The 17112-nt window shown below is 42.9% G+C and overlaps 1 protein-coding gene across 4 annotated transcripts in view; it reads left to right on the top strand.

The window, feature by feature from the left end:
• SNX30 (sorting nexin family member 30) overlaps positions 1-17112 on the top strand; it is a 52819-nt gene that overhangs the window by 29794 nt on the left and 5913 nt on the right. For all 4 annotated transcript variants that reach the window (XM_068107785.2, XM_078771226.1, XM_068107786.2 and 1 more), the window contains 4 exons: positions 4241-4478; positions 4591-4793; positions 9431-9514; positions 9629-9781. In XM_068107785.2, the coding sequence (XP_067963886.1) occupies positions 4241-4478; positions 4591-4793; positions 9431-9514; positions 9629-9781 (678 nt within the window). The remainder of the gene's footprint in view (positions 1-4240; positions 4479-4590; positions 4794-9430; positions 9515-9628; positions 9782-17112) is intronic.

The raw sequence follows: 17112 nt of genomic DNA, 5'->3' as shown, positions 1-17112 counted from the left end.
CAGGGACAGGATACAGTACGGTCCAGTAGATGCAGGGAGGTGTCACAGCGCTCGGAGGTGGCGACTGGTCCTTTCCACTTCAAGCTCGGGGCGCATCTCTCTTCACGTCCGGTCAGTGGCTGCGTATATCCGGCGGGGAGTGACACGCCCTCGGCTCGTTAGCTCCGCCCCAGATGGAATCGGCCCGTTGCTTCTCATTGGGTGCGGGGGGGTTACCGGGCTCCGCCCTTGACGAGGAGCTGACAGCCAGCCCCTTCGTGGTAACCCCGTAACCTGGAGCACATGGGCCATGGCGGCTAACCGAGCCGGAGTGAGGACGCCCACTCCCCGCACCGCGGCCGCGCCGCCCCCGCTTTGGTTGTAGTTGTTGTTGTTCCATGAGATGATGGGAGGATGCGGAGATGAGGTTGGGGGGGAGGTATTGGGAGGTCCTAAACTCACTACTGGTGCCATACAATCACATTCTGGTGCAATGAAGAGTCAGAATTAATGGAAACGAGTCCTTAACTGACATAGACTAAGAATAACTAGCAAGATGTCCGAAAGTTGTCTACGTGAGATGCGGTGGACCTGGGCACGACATTTAATGGGGGAAAAAGGGGAAGGTCGGTTCTATAGAGTGTTGTTTACAGACAATGGGACTAGGGAATGGGGGATTGGGGATAGTTGGGGAGTATTGGGGAAATAGGGGAATATTTACAAGCGGATATGGAGGCCAAATCCCATATCCGCAACAATATACATAGTCAAAATAATGATTTTTTTCAGAATATGGATATAAAGCTAAATGAAGAGTATTTTTAAAATATAATATATAAATTAAAGAATATCCTGAATGTTGTAGTCATCTTGTCTTTACAGAGATCTTTTAACTAGACAAGATGATTAAAACAATTATTAGGCTATACTCTAATAAAATTGGATAATTGATTTATTTGTTGTACATAATTATGAAATGACATTATTGTTACTAATACTACCTTTTTCTTTCAGATAAAACAATGGATGGCACAGTAAAGAAAGCATCTGTTGCAACAAGAGAGTCCACCAAGGTGTTTGGTCTTGGAAGTGCCATAACTGAACAAGATTCCCAGATCAATGGCACCAGACTTCCAACTTGTTTACAAGTACTACGTTGTTTCATGTGGCACACGGAAGATGGCAAACTTGAACGACGCTCTCGGTGGGAATCAGCAAAGCTTGTACTGCAGAAAGTGACACCATTTTATGGCAAGGCTAATATTCCTATCATCTCTGAACGCAAGGCTATTGAGAAAATTATCAAACTTGCAGATGATAATTCCAAGCTTAGATCAATCCCTATCAACCAAAGAACAACTCCAGCAAGCATCACAAAGGTGAATCAAATGGAGATGAAATTTATGGAGACATTTCCCTTGTGGCCCAATGATGCTAGTTCTCACATCAAGAATCCTGAAGACTTAGCATTCCTGGAATCTATGAAGACAGATCGCTGTGCAACATTTGGCTGCCAAGATAAACTGTTGGCAGATAAGATGCAGCGTAAAGTGAACCGCGAGGAAAAAGAATCAGAGAGGCGAGCAAGTATGGAGCTGGAGTTCAACATAAATACTACAACCACTGTGTATAATATTAGTGACAGTGATGAAGAAGTAACTCTTGGACCTTCAACAAGCACACCAACAACCTCAAGAAGTCATCATCGTTTAGTTAGATCTGGCACATCAGTTTTCATTCCACATGACATCCTGAAGAGGCCCAGTCTTGTTTCACTGGCAACAAGGATGAAGATGACACCAACCCAACAGGCTGCTTTCACAGAAGCTCTTATTGAAGAAACAGGAGGGGATGTAGCGAAGGTGTCAACATCATATGCTACAGCAGATAAATCAAGACGCAAAATTGGACAGCATATTGCTACTACCTGTAAGGACAAATGGATACCTCTGAAGCTTGCTACGTTGCACTGGGACTCAAAGCTACTTCCATGCTTAACTAACCAAAACACTTTTGAAGAACGCCTGGCTGTGCTTTTGGGTTGTCAAACTGATATGAAGCTGCTGGGTGTTCCATCCTACAAGCCTGGAACAGACTGTAAATCTGGAGATATAATTGCTCAGCTGACTAATAACCTACTTGAATCATGGAACTGCCAAGAGAATGTTGTCAACTTGACATTTGACACAACTGCATCTAACACCGGCCACATCAGTGCAGCTTGTGTAACAATTCAACAACGGCTTAACAAAGCTCTTCTGTGGTCAGGCTGCAGACACCACATTGGTGAAGTCATTCTTACGCACATTTTTACTGATCTTAAAGTTGAAGCATCTAAGTCACCAGATATCTTCCTCTTCTCAAGGTTTCGCAAGAACTTTGAAATGTTTCCACACACATTCAATGAACCACTTTCACGATTTGATCCATCTCAACTAAATGAAGCAGCAACAAGTTTGACAAGTGACTGGCAAAATAATGTTCTCAGACTCTGTCACACCGAGCAATCTCTAAGACGTGATGATTATTTGGAATTTGTTGATCTGTGTACTGTATTCCTTGATGGTGAAGTAGCTGAACATCAAATAACCTTCAAGCGTCCTGGTGCACTGCATAAAGCCAGATGGATGGCAAAGCTCCTCTACTCGATCAAATTATGTCTCTTCGAAAAACAAATCGCTGATCTTCCAGCAGGTACAATTACCACAGAAAAACAAGTGCCAAAGATCAGAGAATTTGTCACGTTTGTCACTCTAGTATACAGCTCCTGGTGGATGACATGTACCTCTGTCACCGATGCCCCATGGAATGACCTGCAGCTCATCTCCAAACTGAAACAGTATGAAGCTGTCAATGCTGGAATCTCAAGAAGTGCCCTGAAAGCCTTCAAACGACATCTCTGGTACCTCACAGAAGAGATGGTTCCACTTGCCCTCTTCAGCTCAGTTGTTCCTCATGACCATCGCCGTGCTCTGGCAGACAGACTTCTGGAGGTTCAGCCAGATTTTCCAGTAACCAACCCACAAGGACGGTTTGGTACTGGGTTTGGAAAGCCCAGATTTCCTGATGACTTGACTGAGAAGACCACTCTGGCTGATTTTGTTGGACCAGATTCATGGTACCTATTTCATCATCTGAAGCTTGACTGGGCATTTCTAGTTACCGATGTTCAAGAATGGACTAACTCTGCAGCCTACCAGACATCATGGACTAATGTTGAAGCCTTGAATGTGGTGAATGACTCTGCAGAAAGGGGAGTTAAGCTTAGCTCTGACTTCCTTTCAGCAGCCAGAAGTGAAGACCACTACCAAAATGTGCTACAAGTTGTTGAGCACAACCGCAAGGAGAAACCGAATCTTCGAAAGCGAGCAGCTCAAGACTAAACTGTCAGAAATATCCATGAAAACTACAGTATCTTTGTTTTGTTTCTATTTTCATGTTCATCCATAGTCAGATGTACTCGTATTAAGATGATAAATGCTAAGATTGTGTATATATGATTCTACTGTAATAAAAATTATATCATTCTGGTATCTATAATACATATGATTATACCAATAAAATCATGATTTTGACTATTTGTGTATAAGTGAATTATATCCCTATCCCTATGATGATTATATATTGCTACAGAGCACAATAATACCTTTCCAAAGAGCTATTGTATGTAGCAATCGGTCAATCCTTTCATTTTTATTTATGGGCCTCAAAACAGCTGCGTGTCAAATTTCTGACTCTGATACTACCGACTCAAAATCTAATTTGCTGAGGTGGACCCAGAAGATGATATCAAAACCTTACCAAATTTTGCATAGGAACTTTATTTTATGACTGGAACAAAATAAAATTGGGGACAGATTGTTTTCTTGACATAGGAGCGTTTGATGCACGTGTGTGTGTGTGTGTGTGTGTGTGTGTGTGTGTGTGTGTGTGTGTGTGTGTGTGTGTGTGTGTGTGTGTGTGTGTGTGTGTGTGTGTGTGTGTGTGTGTGTGTGTGTGTGTGTGTTATTTGTGGAGGTAGATGGTTCACAGTGAAGGGTCTTGTAAATGCAAAGATCTTTTAATATGGGAAGGTGAATAAGTGTTCCAAACAATGTTTGGTCAATTAGGTTTTATCAAAGAAAAAAACTTATCCTTACAAGGAAGCTAAATATCGAACGTGGCATCAAATTTATGTATCCAAATCTATCAAACTACACAAGTTGACATTACAACGTCGTCTCAATTGTCACTTGCTTTCTACTTTTCACTCGTGCCCTAGGATTTGTCTGAGCAGCGAAGGACGAGTGGTGGCTTGCTGGGCCGAGTATTAGGCACTCCAAACTGGATAGTGGGAAGCACCGGTAGTTGCGGAGGAGTAGGGACTTCACAAGTATTGGGTACTCGTCCAAAAAATACCCCTTTAGAGTTTGCAGTTAATGGAACTTATTTGAGTGCACTAGCTCCCAAGCTTACTACATTGGAACGAGTGGCACAACGAGTGACAAAGGAACAGATTGGTGAGTTTATTTTGAGCTTGATTTGTTTATGTTCATATATTTTTTACAAGGTAGCAAGTTTTTACTTTTTACCCATCCACTTTTACCCTCCCATACTTGATCTCTCTTCTAGAGTTGGCAACTGAGCTAGGGGAGTTAGTGCCACTGTATGCAGCGTGGTGGAATCTCGAAGGTGGAGATCTCGGGGTTTGTCTCCAAGGGCTTTCTGGAGGGCTGGAGCGGTGCCAGGCTGCCTTGTTGCAAGTGGCCACAGCCAACCAGGATGGGATAATCCCCTCATTTCACCACCATGGCCTTTACACCACTGCTGCACAGGTTATCTGTAGTTTCTCCACTTGTCAAGTGTTATGGTTGCTTTAATTGGTTAATAATATGAAGTTTTGTTTTGATTGAAATACCTGTGTCCTTATCTATGACACTTGTGGAAATGCTCATAGAAAAGCAGGCATGAGAATGTCATTTTTCTGCGAATGTATTTGTATTGGCACGTGGATGCCCTTCCTCCCCCACATCAACTGCTTAACCACAAACCGCAGCTGGTGTCGAGGCCGAGAACAGAGGTTGTTAACCTTGAAAATAGTAGGCCCTAAGGCCAAATTTTAGACCTCACACCCCCACCGGTGGTGGATGTTCTGCATTTTATAGTTTCGTATTATAGTTACCCAAATGTAGTCCCCAGGGATTATCAAACGTACCAAAATTATTTTGTTCAGGAATAATGGAAGGCAGACATGCACGTTGGCCTTAGGAAATATAATATGCTTGATTTGGGCACAAGACAAACAAATACAGAAATTCCACACATAAACACAATTATAAAGAAACTTGATACTTAACAAACAGTGACACTAAACCCCCTGAAGAGCCACATAAATAAGAATCAGGCACATAAGACCAGGTGAGATCGAATAGGAGCTGGCAGGTGAAGACTATCCCAGGTCGATGACAGTAGCAGCAGCTTGCACGAGCTCCACAGTCACACAGCTCTCTGTAGAGTGTGTCTCCTCTCTTTCTCAACTGCAAAAGCACATCTTGTCTCTGCGGCCAACCGAACCTGACCCTCTCGGCGGATTATCCGTCTCTATTCACCTGTTGGAGCAAAGGGATGTAGGAGCTCCACATTCCACACACTCATCGAGAGCCCAATCCTTCTGCAGACATGTACAACCTCCCCACCCACAAACATTACATCACAGTACTCCCCTGCTGCCAATTGTTGCAAAGAATACCTGCCATAGAAGGAAAGCATGTTCCTAACCGCAGTGGCCTGTACACAAAACCAAAACCACCAAATATGTCATTTTTTTTATTTTACACATTTATTTCCACACATTTTAACTAGTCCACTCAGTCTGCATGCTGGCCCTCATGGCCGTTTATAAGGAAAGTTGAATAATCACGTGCTGGGCTGTCCTGGAGCCTCAGTGAGAGGCCACTGGGCCATCTGCCAGCGTGGTTTGCTCCTTACACCCTCGTTGACCCTCTGTGGTACTGCCACCATGAAGTGACCCAGCTAGAATCGCTTCCCCTGAGTGGTTCTTTCAGACACATTTCTCACAGGTGCCCAAGAGGGACCATCTGTGACCCCTGGGGGACTTGTCATGGGAGAGGCCCTTCAAAGTAGAGTACCTACATAAAGAGAGTAGCGACATAGGGGGACCAGAAATTTAGGGTCACGTGACTCCAGGTGCCATTTTGTTTCACACGCGATCGCGTATCAATCAATGTCGTACGCAGCTTAAAACGAATTAGTACTGAAAGTTTGGTGATCAAAAAATCTGACAAAATGACGGGATGTTGCGCCTTTGGATGCAGCAATAAATCGGAGAATGGGTACAAGATGTATAGGTTCCCTGCAAATCCACAAAGACGGAAAGTATGGGAGAACAAAGTGAGCAGAGTGGGATGGAAACCAACTTCGTCATCGTGTTTGTGCGATACATCGGTCCCATGTATTAATATTGGCGTATGTATCGGTTCGCACGAAAAGGGAGGAGCTTAATCGTATGACGTCATGAAAAAACGCGATGACGCAGCCTCGCAGAACAAGAGCGGAATCTCAATACAGTTCCAGGGGTGTGTGTGTATGTGTATAAGTGTGTGGGTGTATATGTGTGTGTGTGTGTGTGTGTGTGTGTGTGTGTGTGTGTGTGTGTGTGTGTGTGTGTGTATGTGTGTGTGTGTGTGCGTGCGCGTGTGTGCGTGCGACGTGCGTGCATATATGTGTGTGTGTGTATATATATATATGTCTGTGTGTGTGTGTCTGTGTATATATATGTGTGTGTGTATATGTGTGTATGTGTATATGTGTGTATTTGTATTATTTAATTATTTACCAAGAAGACAATATCTTTTTTTTCTTCTTCATTTTGCTTATAAAACTCAATAAGACATACTCGATATAATAGTACATTATTTCCAAAAACCCTATTTGTAATCATATTACCCTCGGTCATAAAATGATTTTGCCATGACAATATGTGATCTACCATTGCCTCGACTAAGAATTTTACTTTTCTCGAGCAAACGAACTTGGGGCACCACCTTATGGACCACTTGTTTGTGGCCGAGCACCACCATGGACCCCAATGTTTTGGGGCATGACCCCTTTGTTGGGAGGGGCCAAGGGCCTTGCTCACGGACCACGGTAACGTGGCACCTATGCCCAACAGGTGGACCACAATAGTCGGCCCCTGTTGGCCATAAATAACAAAACGGTCAGACAATTTTCAATTTACAAAACAACTGACAAAAGTTTTACATTTTGAACATGCGTAACGGTAAGACGTCCTTAACTCAGAATGTCCAGCCACCAAATTATTATTTGCAAATACGTACTTATTTCAATATTATGAAACCCCCACTAGAACTGTCTTGTTGCTAATGCACTTGTTCCATGATTGCATAATACTTTTTGTCCATGACATGTCATGAAATGACAGAAAATAATCAAGGTTTCATCAACATACTGGTATGACAACAATTAAGTACAAATTAATTTGTCGACAGACATCGAGAATTATTTCCTTATAATTATTTATATTTTTATTCAAATTGCTTTTGTCTTTGTAACTTTTGCAGCCGAGGCTGACTTACATTACCAATTACAACTAAGTTGAAAACCTGCCAAAAAAAAATGTAAATCTAAGCAGAGTCACTCTTCACTCTGAGTAAAGAGTAAAAAGGCAAAGCAATGATCAAAACAGTTTTCCTCCTAATCTGATGTCTTTTGCTACAGTATTACAGTAATTCATGTGCCATTTATTGAACTTGAAGCCGTTGTTGAGCTTGATGTAGCTCTTCCATATCAGAAGTTCAACTTCAATATTCTCCTGAGCTAGTGATTTGAAGAGGAGTGACAAATGCAGTGATATTTGTTGGTACCATTACCCAGCACCAGATGCACAAGTCTTTCCTATACAAAAACACACATACACACAAGCATGCACAGAGAGAGACAGAGACAGAGACAGAGACAGAGACAGAGTGAATATGAATAATGAGTTGCATAAAGGGGGGGGGGGGGGGGGGAGGAAGGAAACGACTTTGCCATACAGCCAAGGTTTGGACCATGTAGATATTAGTTCACTGGCGGTGCGGCAAGCGCTCGCACCGCGCGCTGGCGAGTGAAACAAAATGGCGTCAATGCGGAAGTTGTCGCTACTCTCTTTATGTAGGTACTCTACTTCAAAGCCCCTCCCCACCACCCCCTCCTGCCTCCCCAGGTCCACATTCAGCCCGGGGAACAGCCTTGGACTTGTTGGTCAACTAGAGCACCAATCCTCCCATTGCCACAAGCTGCCAGCTGCTTAGGACTCACCCCATCAACCTATATGAAAACAAAAATCAACATTGACTGACCCTGTTCCACATTAGCCTGTTCTACTAGGGCTATGCATCTTTTCAAACTCCTGCCCCACGGATGTCGACCCGAACCTTGCGAGTGTCAAGTAATGGCTGATTCGATCCCTGTGGGAGGCCAACCTAAACACCCTGGGTCCAGATTCTACCCTCGCCAGCACCAACCCACACACTTTGGCCGGTGCTCCAGTATTCATGTGATAGTGGTGTCACGAGTCTAGGCAGATGTGATTATGTAGAAGAAATGGAACGTTGAAGAGATGACCGAGATGGCAATTGCGACAGCCAGACAAAGATAATGGGTATCACTCAACAAAGCTGACATGGTGTGGGCTTGAATCAGTCAAGTTATGGAGCCGGCAGTCAGACGAGGGAAGGTGCCATCTTATTTCGGAGAGGTGCTCAAAGAAGAGTCGAGAAGGTTGTTGGCTCGCAAATCTGATGTTATTGCAATGCCAACAAAGAAAGTAAAGTGGTAGATGGTGAAATACAACCTGTGCCATGAATGTAAGGCTTCTGAAGGTACAATGGAGTACATTTTGTCAGCCTGAAGGTGCTATACATGAAGGCATAATCAGGCTTTCAAAGTTGTTGGTGGGCTCCTCAAATAAACTTGACACCCTGAGAGGAAGGCCGTGTGGAAATCCGGATGAATCGCAGACTTCATGCGTGGAGGCACCAGGAGAAAGAAAAAGGCAAATAAATGTGCACATTGAGCAAAGTGGGTGAGTGATGGAAGTAGATGGAGAATCTATACTGATAGTGGAGGCTGCTCTGTGATGCCGGAAGAAGTTGGACTGCGAGGCTGAGCCCGGATTGACATCATTTTGTGTGCTCGACATTAATGTGAAGTGCAAGTAACCACAATATTCCAGCAAATGAGTCATCAGTACGCTGAAAGGATGGAAAACCTCTTCTTTCTTGTGCTCACCCCTTTTTATTATTTTTATTTTTTAATCCTCTTGTCTTCCCTCCTCACCTTTTGTTTCCTTCATACTGAAGCACTCATGCTTATAAAGTTTTGGTATAATAATAATTGTAATTTATTTATTATTACTACAAGATGGTTCTTTGGTGGTGACTGGCTGCAGGCAGCATTGAGAAGACGAGATGCCCTCCAGGCAGAGCTTGAGAACAAAGAGGAACAGATTGCTGCAAGCCCTCACAATAATCAGGTGGGCAGAGTCACTTTTTGTCTTAAATCATGGCATAATTAGGTGGTGAAACCTGTAGAACCTGTAGCTTACCAGAGTTACTCTGTTGCTCGTTTTTTATTTTTGTTTTTGCAGTTGGTGATAGCCGTGGAATCTTTATCGGACAGTGTAACGTGTGCTGATGCAAGTTTGAGGGCTGATTGGCAGCGTTGGCGTGAACAGCAGCGCCGTGAAAGCCGCCTTGCACTGGCAGGTCTTGCCCACAGCCAACTACTCTACTACCAACAGGTGAGACTGCAGTAGTTGTCAGTAGAAGAAGGACTGTTTGATTAATAGCTTCATCATTCCTTTGTTCTTGCTCATATTTCTTACTTTTGTCCTTTGAGCAGAGAAGATGCATCATTAGAGAGTTGTTGCTTGAAAAAGGAGGTCCATTTCCTCAAGAGCTGTTGTATAGTTTGTAGGGGTGGGTTTTTTTTTAAATACAATGCCTAAGGCTCGTAATGGAGCTGCACACACACACACACACACACACACACACACACACACACACACACACACACACACACACACACACACACACACAAACATACCGACGAGTATGTCCACGTGCTTCTAAGCTTGGGGGAAGTGCTGTCACCTTTTGGGATACTCTGGGTACCAGCGATGTTCCATCAATGATGCCTTCTTTCTCACCACACGCAGCAGGGAATTTCTTGAGGAATTTTCTCCTCCTCATGGATGCCAACCGATGGGGATTGTCTGTGCTCTACCTTTTGAAATGCTGAGCATCAAGCAAGGAATCAGCACATGCCATTTTGAAAAGTCTTTGGTATGACTCAGCCAGGGTTTGAACTGTCGACTTAACAGACTTGGAGCAGACACTCTAACCATTACACAGGCTTGAGGGGTTTATATGGGCCAAAAGCACCATCGGTTCATATTCCTCCTTTCTGACGCAAAATACAACAAATACAACCACTTTTAGGTCATCTCATCTCAAAGAGATGAACTTATAAAATGGGTCATGATGTCCGATATCTGTCCATACAGTTATCCGTTCGTCCGTCCATTAACTTTTGCTATTTTTGCTACTCCTGCCTTGTCACCCAGATGATTTTTCTGAAACTGGACACATGAATACAATAACTTATCCCACACAATTGCTCAGGTTTCAATTGATTTCAGATAATGGGGGCTTCCGGAGGGGGAGGGGGTGTACCCCCAAACTTCGGATCCCTACTCATCCCTTATTTACCAATCAATTGCTCTGAAACCCAATAAGCATTTCTACTATTATTTTGGATCAGGAAGCTCCCAGAGGGTGGGGGTGGAGGGGGGTAGAGGAGCGGTCCCCCAAATCGGTAGGGGTCTGAACTACAACTTCAAGAGATGACCGTCAGCCCACTCAAGGGGCTATTTGTATGGATCGCATCAAGACAATATATTCGTCCTTCATTCCCCTGTTCAATTCTGAGACAGAGATATTCACAGCCTTGGAAACTGTATATCCATGAGTATATTATCGACAAACGAGATTTATTTTTTGGTCTCATCCTATTTTCAAAGGGCTAAAATAATTGTCGAGTATTATCATGACCTTTTTAACTGGTCTTATCAGTAGCATTCTCATCTTTTATCAGCATAATGCATCACCATTAGTTTTGACAATACTCTTGGTTGAAAAAGGCATCAAAACGTTGCCACATCCTTCCTATTCGCTGTCTAGTTCAGAGTAATTTCTGGCTTCTGGGCAAAAAAGATTTTTTTTTTTTAAATCACATACAATGCCTTCAGAAAGTATTCACACCCCTTCACTTTTTCACATTTTGTTGTTACAGCCTGATTTTAAAATGGATAAAATTGAGGTTTTTTTGGTCACTGATCTACACATGTCAAAGTGGAAATTGTTTTTCAGAATTTTTTTCCAATTAATTTAAAATTAAAAGCAGAAATGTCTTGAGTCAAGTATTCAACCCCTTTGCCAGGAGACACCAAATTGAACTCAGGTGCATCCCATTTCCTTTGATCATCGTTGAGATGTCCCTACAACTTGTTTGGAGTCCATCTGTGGCCAATTCAATTGATTGGATGTTATTTAGAAAGAAACATACCATATAAGGTCCCACAGTTGACAGTGCATGTCAGAGCAGAAACTCTACTATGAAGTCCAAGGGAACTGTCTGTTGAACTCTGAGTTAGCATTATGAGGAGGCATAGGTCTGGGGAAGGGTATAAAACAATGTATAGAGTGTTGAACATCCCCAAGACCACAGTGAGCTCCATAAATAGAAAATAGAATATGGAACTCCCTAGACTCTTCCTAGAGCTGGCTGCCCGACCAGACTAAGCAACCCGGCAAGAAGGACCTTGGTCAGGGAGGTGACCAACAATCCAATGACCACTCTGACTGAACTACAGAGTTCATTGGCTGAGATGGAAGAACCTACCGGAAGGACAACAATCTCTGCAGCACTTCACAAATCTAGGCTTTATGGGAGAGTGACCAGATGGAAGCTAGTCCTGGGAAAAAAAGCACACGACAGCACACCTGGAGTTTGAAAAAAGGCATACGAAAGACTCTGAGAGCATGAGGCAAAAGATTATTTGGTCTGATGAGACAAATGTAACTCTTTGGCCTGAATGCAAAGCCCCACGTCTGGTGGAAACCAAGCATTTATCTTACTATGGCATTTACCAAGCATTTATCAAGCTCCTCACTCATCTAACACCATCCCTACCGTGAAGCATGGTGTTGGCAACATCTTATTATGGGCATGCTTTTCAGTGGCAGGGACTTAGGAGACTTGTAAGGATAGAGGAAACGATTAATAGAGCCAAATGCAGGCAAATCGTTGAGGAGAACCTGCTTCAGAGTGCAAAAGACCTTAGACTGCGGCAAAGATTTACGTTCCAACAAAGAAACAGCCAAAGCAACACTGGGGGTCGCTTCAGAACAAGAATGTGAAAGTCCTTGAGTGGCCCAGCCAAAGCCCAGACTTTAATCCCATTGAGAATCTGTGGAATGACTTGAAGATTGCTGTTCACCGACGCTCCCCATCCAACTTGACATAGCTAGAGCAAATCTGCAAGGAAGAATGGGCCCAAATCCAGATGTTCATAGCTGATACAGACATACCAGAGAAGACTTGAAGCTATAATCGCTGACAAAGGCGCTTCCACGAAGTATTGAATCGGGGCTGAATACTTGTGCAAATTAGATATTTCTGTATTTAATTTTCAATTAAACTGTAAAAAAAAATGTAAAAACATGTTTTCACTTTGTCATCATGGGGTATTTATGTACAGTCACGTGAAAAAGTAAGTACACCCCATGTAAAGTTTTGACTTTTTCAACATATTTCAACATACAGCTATTTGATCTTCATTTCAACAATATTGACAGATAAAGGTGATATAATATAACAAATATCATGAAACATTTACATTTTGTAGTCAAAACCCTGGTGTTGGGCTAGCGGCTAGGGTGCCGGCTTAGGATCCTAGGATCCTGGGTTTGAATCCCGGTCAATCGCTGAATTAACACCAGGGGGGTTGACTCAGCCTGTCATCCTTCCGAGGTCGGCTAATTGAGTACCAGCTCACTGGTAATTCCCTGTTTGTCGTTAAAGGCGGCAAAAAGGGTTGGCGTCAGGAAGGGCATCCGGCCGTAAAACATTGCTTCAAAAAGGGGACCAAAAAACAACAACAACCACGGTTCCCGAAAAAGGCCAACCCCCGCTTTGCGGGGAAAAATGGCCTCTAAAGGTGGTTATTTACATTTTGTAGTCCATTGTATAATTTAAATAAACATAAATGCAAATTTTGCATGTGGAAAAAGTAAGTACACCCCTACATTTATCACTACTTCAAATACCTAAAATTAGAATCATGTGCACCAGCTCAGGTGCAAATGATTAGAACATTGTTCGAGAGGATCTTGGAGGAACCTGTCTTATTTAAACCTCAGACATTTCGTTTGGTTTGCTCTTTGTTGTTGAAGTGTGTGGCATCACCATGCCTAGATCAAAAGAGCTCTCTGAGGCCTTCAGAAAGAAGGTTATAGATGCCTATGAGTCTGGGAAGGGATTTAAAAAGATCTCCAACCAATTTGAAATCAATCATTCGACTGTCCGGAAGATCATGTACAAGTGGAGAAGATTCCAAACAACTGCCAACTTGTTCAGGCCAGGCCGCCCCAGCAAGTTCATCCCGAGAGCAGACTGCAAGATGCTGAAAGAAGTCTCTCAGAATCCCAGAATGTCATCACGGGACCTACAGGTAGCTCTTGCCACTGTTGATGTCACAGTGCACGAGTCTACCATTAGAAAGAGGCTGCACAAATTTGATCGACATGGGTGGTGTGCGAGGAAGAAACCTTTGCTGTCCAGAAAGAAGATCAGGGCAAGAATAAAGTTTGCCAATGAACACCTCGGCAAAGACCAGCACTTCTGGAACAATGTGCTCTGGACAGATGAGTCAAAGGTAGAGCTATTTGGCCACGGTACCAGAAGGCATGTTTGGCGAAAACCAAAAACAGCATTTGACCACAAGAACCTGATACCAACTGTAAAGCATGGTGGTGGAAATATTATGGTTTGGGGCAGCTTTGCTGCATCAGGGCCTGGGCAGCTCACCATCATAGAATCCACTATGAATTCTTCATTGTACCAGAGGGTGCTTGAGGATAATGTGCGGCCATCTGTCGGAAAGTTGAAGCTCAACCAAAGGTGGATCTTGCAACATGACAATGACCCGAAACATACCAGTAAATCCACCAAGGAATGGCTGAAAAGAAGGAAATGGAGGGTTCTGGAATGGCCAAGTCAAAGCCCGGATCTAAATCCCATCGAGATGTTGTGGGAGGATTTGAAATGAGCTGTGCATGCAATAAACCCCTCAAACATCGCACAAGTGAAATAATTCTGCACGGAGGAGTGGGTAAAAATTTCTCCCAGTCGATGTCAGAGACTGGTAGACAGTTATAAGAAACGCCTACTTGAGGTTCTTTCTGCCAAAGGGGGCAATACCACCTATTAGAGCCATGGGTGTACTTACTTTTTCCACATGCGAAATTTGCATTTATGTTTATTTAAATTATACAATGGACTACAAAATGTAAATGTTTCATGATATTTGTTATATTATATCACCTTTATCTATCAATGTTGTTGAAATGAAGATCAAATATCTGTATGTTGAAATATGTTGAAAAAGTCAAAACTTTACATGGGGTGTACTTACTTTTTCACGTGACTGTATATCGGTGACAAAAAATTGAAATATAATCCTTTTTAAATTCCGGCTGCAACAACAAAATGTGAAAAAGTCAAGGTGTGAATACTTTCTGAAGCCTCTGTATAGCAGCAGTTTTAGTTTTGCCTAAATGTTCTCATGGCCTATTATTCAAGTAGTAGTGGGGATATGACCTTGCAAACGGTGATGTGCTTTTTAGAGCTTGTTTTCTGCAAATGTTGTTGTTTCAGGCACACCCAAGAGTGTCTTTATTAACACATTTGGAAGCAGTGATGATGAGAGCCACGTGGCCACACTGGCACCTATGCCCTTTCGGAAATAACTGAGCCTTCTGCTTTCCCATGGTTGTCGAACCATTTCAGCCAATTTGTACAGCTTTTTAGTTTGATTTATGGAAGCGAGGCTTATGGATAAGCAAGATTGAACTGGCAGTGCGACAAACATCAAGGGAATGAACGAACAAGAAAAGAGGAGATTGATGAGTGCAAGAAATACGAAGAGTAGCAAGGAAGGTGGTTGGGTGAGGAATGTGCATGCAAGAGGTTTAATGGGGATATTAAAGATCATGGAACAGAATTGGGGATTACATGAGATAGCAGTGCATTGCTTGCTTGATGTCCTAGACCTAGAGGGAAGAGTAAGACAGAATAACCTCTGGAACGTGGTTCCAGAGACAGGAGAAGCGAGGAATTAAAAACGAAAAAGAGGAACAACAGATCAATCAGCCTGGATTATAGAAGGTCAACCACCAGTAGGGGGTTACTGGAAGGAAATGTGCTTCCTGGAGTTGCTGCAGAGGGTCAGGGGGTTAAGAGAAAAAGAGAGCAGAGGAAGCAATGTTGGAGAATAGATGGTAGAAAAGAGAGACTACTGACCTACTTGCAATGTGAAAGCAACAGACTTTGTGTTTCGGCCGAATCACTGGAGATTCCAATAATTTAGAGAGCTTTAGATTCCACAGACTCCGGGAGAGACAGGTATGATGCTGGGACACCAGCCCCTGGTGGAGACCAATACTCCTTTGAGCTACGGACGAAGGCCTTGTAGACTAGGAGTCTCTCTGATTTTCTAAGGAAAGACTTGAATCAACAAGGATGCCCAGTCTGCGGCTGGCTTTGGAGGCCAGCTTTGATATGTGATCAGATCAAAAAAGGTAATGGCTGATTGTGAGGCCTACAAGTACCTCTTCCAGTGGATGACCAAGGAAATATATAGGTGAGTTTGGCATTTCTGGAGCGAAAGGGTGAAACTGAGGTTTTTTCAGGATTTAAGGCCATGTTCCATTTATCAAACATTGTCTAATCATTTCCAGGTCAGCAGAGAGAGACATAGCTGCTATCTACCTTGCAGATGAATGGGTACTGCACAACGCAATGTGGAGTTGTCTGCAAAAGCGAAGAGAATCCACCAGAGCGTCAAAATAGTCATTAATATAGACTAGCAACGGTACCCGCCCTATGGGCGGTGCTTCAATTGGGAGGCGCAAATGATTATTTAAACGATTTATATAAACATCCGTTAAATATCACACACAAATCATCAAAATCTAAACAGTATTTTTAAAATTTCAATAAGAAAAACTACATCACTGTTCATATCGGTAAATATTATTCCTTCGTGTTTCAAATCGTGATATCAACTGTACGCTTTTCTTTAGGAAAAAAAAAAAAGGAATGATTTTGTACCTCTTCTTCAGCTTAGAACTTCAGGATAGACGACATTGCTGATAAAAGTTCCTTTTCTCTCTTTGAAGTTCTTGGCAAACATCTTTATATTGTCACTGCTGCCAACGCTATGCCATGGCATTATTCATTACATTCATTCATTCATTTAATGACCATTAAACATTATTCTTACGCTCATTAAACGTTCATTAAACATTAAACGATTACGAAAATAAAAACGAAAAACATTACGAAATTACGTTCACACCGTCACGTCAAACTCTACCGTGAACACAAACATCGTCACAAATGTTACGTTACGTAATTCAAACCGTGATCACATCGAATATTGGAGAGCCCATTGCCCAAACGATTTGTTTTCTCTGGTACGTTTATCAAGTAATCAGATGTACATGCACGTTAATCTTACAGCCGCCATGTTGGTGCTCGCCGTCACTGCGATGCGAAGTTGAACGTTATGCGTGAGTCCAAACCTGAAAATGCTGGAGGCCAAAGCTGAAATTGGAAAAACAATATAGCCTATTTTACTCGAGGGGATTCCAGGATTACCCACCCAAAATATCGTTGCGATCGGTTCAGCCGTTTTTGCGGTACCTTCGAACGGACGGACGGACATTTGGTGAATTATAGTAAGATGAGGATCACTACTAGACCCAAAACGGTACTTTAGGGGAACTA

This window comes from Myxine glutinosa, chromosome 2 (assembly GCF_964187855.1).
Source record: "Myxine glutinosa chromosome 2, kmMyxGlut1.1, whole genome shotgun sequence".
In the NCBI taxonomy this organism is placed as follows: domain Eukaryota; kingdom Metazoa; phylum Chordata; class Myxini; order Myxiniformes; family Myxinidae; genus Myxine; species Myxine glutinosa.
Note: the sequence above shows the minus strand (reverse complement) of the source record. Positions and strands in the feature narration are given on the sequence as shown.